The 4,823-nt window shown below is 38.9% G+C and overlaps 1 protein-coding gene across 4 annotated transcripts in view; it reads right to left on the bottom strand.

The window, feature by feature from the left end:
• Togaram1 (TOG array regulator of axonemal microtubules 1) overlaps nt 1-4,823 on the bottom strand; it is a 59,928-nt gene that overhangs the window by 30,063 nt on the left and 25,042 nt on the right. For 2 of the 4 annotated variants that reach the window (XM_021179077.2, XM_029484612.1), the window contains 2 exons: nt 3,951-4,100; nt 2,403-2,498 (listed from right to left, as the gene is read on the bottom strand). In XM_021179077.2, coding sequence (XP_021034736.1) covers nt 2,403-2,498; nt 3,951-4,100 — 246 coding nt within the window. The remainder of the gene's footprint in view (nt 1-2,402; nt 2,499-3,950; nt 4,101-4,823) is intronic. The other 2 variants (XM_021179079.1, XM_029484613.1) reach the window with 1 other exon arrangement.

Raw genomic sequence — 4,823 nt, 5'->3', positions numbered from 1 at the left:
AGAGTCTGCACTGAGCTGAGAGTCTGCACTGAGCTGAGAGTCTGCACTGAGCTGAGAGTCTGCACTGAGCTGAGAGTCTGCACTGAGCTGAGAGTATGCACTGAGCTGAGAGTATGCACTGAGTTGAGAGTATGCACTGAGCTGAGAGTCTGCACTGAGCTGAGAGTATGCACTGAGCTGTCTAAGTCCATACCAAGCCCTGAGTCTTTCTCTTCCTGCTGCCTGTGGATCAAGATGTAGAACTCTCAGCTCTTTCTAAGCACAGTGTCTGTCTGCATGCTGCCAAGCTTCCCACCACATGATAATGGACTAAACCCCTGAAACTATAAGCCAGCCCCAATTAAATATTTGTCTTTATAAAAGTTGCTCTGGTCATTGTGTCTGCTCAGAGGAACAGAATACTAACAAAGACACAACAAAAATTGAAATTATGGACAATAAATTTTGAGGAATAGTCTAAAGATAATTTGAGGAGAGTCTTAAATGAGATTATCAAATCAAGTATTTCCAACAATTTCTATTTCACAATACTAAACAAAAAGATGCATTCTTTGTTGTGTATCTTCCCACATCTTAGCTTTTCAGTTCAGAAAGAAAGTAAGGAGCACTAGCCCCAGCATTCACCTTACTCTGCTTTCTGACTGCACACACGACAGACGTGTGAAGCACTGCCTACAGATATCACAACCCAGGCTGGCAGCACAACTTGGCAGTATAATTCACATGGATATTTTCATACAGACAAAAACTAAGAGTTATTTGGCCGTAAAAATTTACATCAAGGTTCCAGAAAATTCTTGAGTCCAGGCAATGTATGACAGGAATAGGTTCTATGCAAGGTGGACCTTGAGAGGCTACTGAATAAAACTGTGTCCACAATAGTCTCAGGCCTTTGAACATGTGGTCCTCAGTTGTTGATGTTATTTTAAGGTGTGGCCTTGCTGGAGAAGTATGCCACTGGGCCAGCTTTGAGAGTTCATAGTCTTGCCCTAACTCTGGTTTGCCCTCTGCTTCCTGCTCCTACCACCATGCCTGTCACCTGATGTCATGCCTTCCTACCATCATGGGATAGTATCTTCCATGGCCCCTGCTTCAGTTTTTGACTCTAGGTTCCTCCTTGAGGTCCTACCAGCCTTGGCTTCCCTTCCACATGGACTATAAACAGTAAGCCACATAAACCCTTTCTTTTCCTAAATCAGTGTTACCACAGCAACAGATACCGTAGGATAAGCTATGAACATGAAGCCTAATTTGTAACGTAGACCTCAGTAGGTAAAGATACCAGGACCATGGAATATTTTTGAGGGAAGCTTCATGCATAGAGTGGAGCCAGCTAAAGAAGAGGGCAATGTGCTGCAGATGGTAGAGCTGGAAGACCAGGGATACTCAAAGCCAACAGACCAGAAATTGTGATCACAAGGCACACATGGCTATAGGATTTGGCGACAGTTCTATTGAGTTTTTATCTTGCTTTGGTCTGATCTTACCTTGGCTTTATTCCTCCTTCTTGAAATGGGCATGTTTATTTTGTGTCATTGTATACTGAAGTATGCAACTTGGTTTTACTTTATTTTAAAATTTATTTTATCTTATTGGGGTTCATGCTATAAGACTGCCTTCAGTCTCAAGAAATTTGGACTCTTTAATGGTGGGACTATGAGAAGTTTTGAAGTTGGAATAAATACATTTGTATCATGAGATGATTGTGACCCTGTGGGGCCAAAAATGGAATGTTGATTCAACGTGATGTGTTTGAACATCATACTGACAAGGGGTGTAGACGTGTGATAATAAATCTACTTGACTGAAATTAGAATCATCTTAGAAACAACACTTCTGGGTTAGTCAATGAGGACATTTTCAGATAAGCTGACTGAGGGATGATGCACCTTAAAGGTGAGTAGGCTGGGGTCCTACACTGAACAGCAAGCAGGAACTAAGCTGAACATGAACATTTATCTCTCTGCTCCTTACTGCAAATGGAGTGTGACCAGCTACATTGCTGCCATTATGACTTTCCCACCACAATGTACTCTATTCCCTGACATTATGGGCTAAGTTAAACTCCTTGTCTCTCAAGTTGCTTTTTGTAAGGTATCTGGTTACAGTCATGGGAAAATAAGAAAGGCAGCATTTATTTAAAAAAAAAGAAAATTTAAAGGTACTTAAAGTAGTTATCCTACTTCAAGGTTGTCTTACATCTCTAAAATATATAACATGGGTTCATTTTGATCATAGTTACCTTAGAACTGTCCAAGCACTAATATGAACGACCCATAATTTTACTCAAGGGCAGAAATAAGAATTTAAGCATTCATTTTTAATTATTTAAATTAATCTCGACAAGATTTGCTTATGTGTAAAGAAAGCATAAATTGATAGGCTAGATAACTTTTAAATACCTTTTCCAACAATTACTACTGAGTCTTCTGATAAGGTGTTTGTAGATGTGAAGTCAAAACTGGAAATCTGCTGTAAATTTGATGACCTAGTAAATCCTAAAACAAAAAGGAAGAAGAAAGGGGAGAGCAACAAACACATTTAAAAACATTATAGACTATTTTAGGTTATGTGGCCTTTTAAAATTGAAAATTTATTTCATAAAAAAAAGATGAATTAAGTCAGTAAGTATTTAAAGTCAGAATACCCACTATCCATTAGCATTAACCACAGAGAACGACAGCAATCAAACCTTCCTTCCCTTAAGAACGTTCTACAGGCCAGGGCTGAAGACGAGAGAAGCATACAATCATACAGCTGTGCAGTGATCATCAGAGAGCTAAGCAAGGGAAATGGAGGAAACCATTCACACTGTGAAGAGATGAGGCCAATCTCGAGAAAACTGCACTCTTCTAGGCTGCTCGAATTACTTGCCCAGTTTACTACAGGTAAATACACAGCCTATCATCCTTGGCCACCTCCCCAACTGTTATTTCAGATCAGAAAAAAATGAAGTCCCCCTCCCCCTTTTCCTTTGTGTCATTTTTGAGGCAGAGTCTTGCTATGTAGCCCAGAGTAGCCTCAAATGCACAAACATCTTGACTCTACCTCCCGAGTCTTGAGAGTTCAAGTATTCACCACTATGTCTAGCTAAAATGTTCATCTGATCAGCTCCACAGTTGTCACATGCCCCCCACCTTCCAAAAGGCAGCTCTTCACTTACTGAAACTCACAATATACACCAGGCTGGCCTTAAACTCATGGTAACCGTCCAGTCACAAGCTCTCAAAGACTGAAACTACAAGAAGGAACTACCACCTGGCTAAAGAAATTGCTATAAGTGCAGCTAGCATAGAAGAATTTAGGAAATGGACAAAGCACCCATCCGCAGTACTGATCACTATAGCAATTTAAAAATATAACAGTTACAGTGGCTAGTGACAATAGAGAAGTTCTAGCTAGCAGCAGGAAGGAACTTTCCTGCTGCCACATCTTGGGCCCACCGTTGCCACCTCCACAAACAACTTACATGATTTTCTTACTATATCTGAGTGATGAAATGTCTTTTTTGGTTTTTTGAGACAGGGTTTCTCTGTGTAGCTCTGGCTGTCCTGGAACTCACTTTGTAGGCCAGGCTGGCCTAGAACTCAGAAATCCACCTGCCTCTGCCTCCCAAGTGCTGGGATTAAAGGCGTGCGCCATCCCACCTGGCTGAAATGTCTTATAAAAAAACTGTTGGTATGTATGTGGCTGTACATGTTCTTGGGGTAAAGCTCAGTATGGATTCCTAGTTTTAACTAATGTTTACTCCTTTGAATTGGCTCCTTTAGATAAGAGCATAGACCATAAACCTAAAGAGTTATTTAAGAAATAACCTATCAGTAGAATGGTAAGTTAAAACCCTTAAAGTTAAGAATTCTTAGTATTACTTTTTCTTGGTATGCTTAGAGAAGATTCTGACTTAGATATATTGAATATTAAAAATTTAATTTGTCATGAAATTTACAAACCTTTTGTATGCTTTTGCCTTGGGTGTTCCTTATTTTGTATTTTTAAAGTACTAGGTGAAATGTCATGTGACCTATCATCTTCAAAATCACCACATCCAAACCCATAGTTCATACGTTGACCAATTATGCTTACATTGGGTGTTGTTATCCCTATAAGATAAAATAATATTTATTTAAGTAATGTGGTAATATTTACAATAGGTACATATCTCTCCTCTATATTGATTTTGTTAAATACCATTTTTAAAAGATCAGCAATATAATATTAGAAATTATGTTAGTAATTTTTAAAGTTTTACTATATTTTAAGCCAAGTAATTTTTAAGTGAAATAAAAACTATAATGTTTGAAAGTTAGTTAAATAATTGTATGTTAAATGATGTAGTGGTGCATGCTTGTGATCCTAGCAACCAAGAACTAGAGGTAAAGAGGATCACAAGTCTGAGGGCAGCCTAGGCCACTTAAAATGTTCAATGACAACTAGGGCTACAAAAATGAATTAAGAACTTAACTGATTAAATTAATAAATCAAATCCTTAAATTTTCACAAAAAAGAAAAATGTTCAAATGTTATAGCAATGGCTAATTATTAAAAAAGAAAGAGAGAAAGAAAGGTAGAAAGAAAGAAAAAAGAAAAAAAATCCAAATGTTACAAGAGAAGCATAAAGGGGCCTATGTTCTTTACGCCTTTCTCTTGTGCTCCCATGTGATGAGTGCACACTGGTCTGGCTAATGATGCAGACATTTTGCATAATTAAGAACTCTGAAGCCGGGCGTGGTGGTGCACGCCTTTAGTCCCAGCACTCGGGAGGCAGAGGCAGGCGGATTTCTGAGTTCGAGGCCAGCCTGGTCTACAAAGTGAGCTCCAGGACA

The sequence above is a fragment of the Mus caroli genome, chromosome 12 (assembly GCF_900094665.2).
Source record: "Mus caroli chromosome 12, CAROLI_EIJ_v1.1, whole genome shotgun sequence".
Classification (NCBI taxonomy): domain Eukaryota; kingdom Metazoa; phylum Chordata; class Mammalia; order Rodentia; family Muridae; genus Mus; species Mus caroli.
Note: the sequence above shows the minus strand (reverse complement) of the source record. Positions and strands in the feature narration are given on the sequence as shown.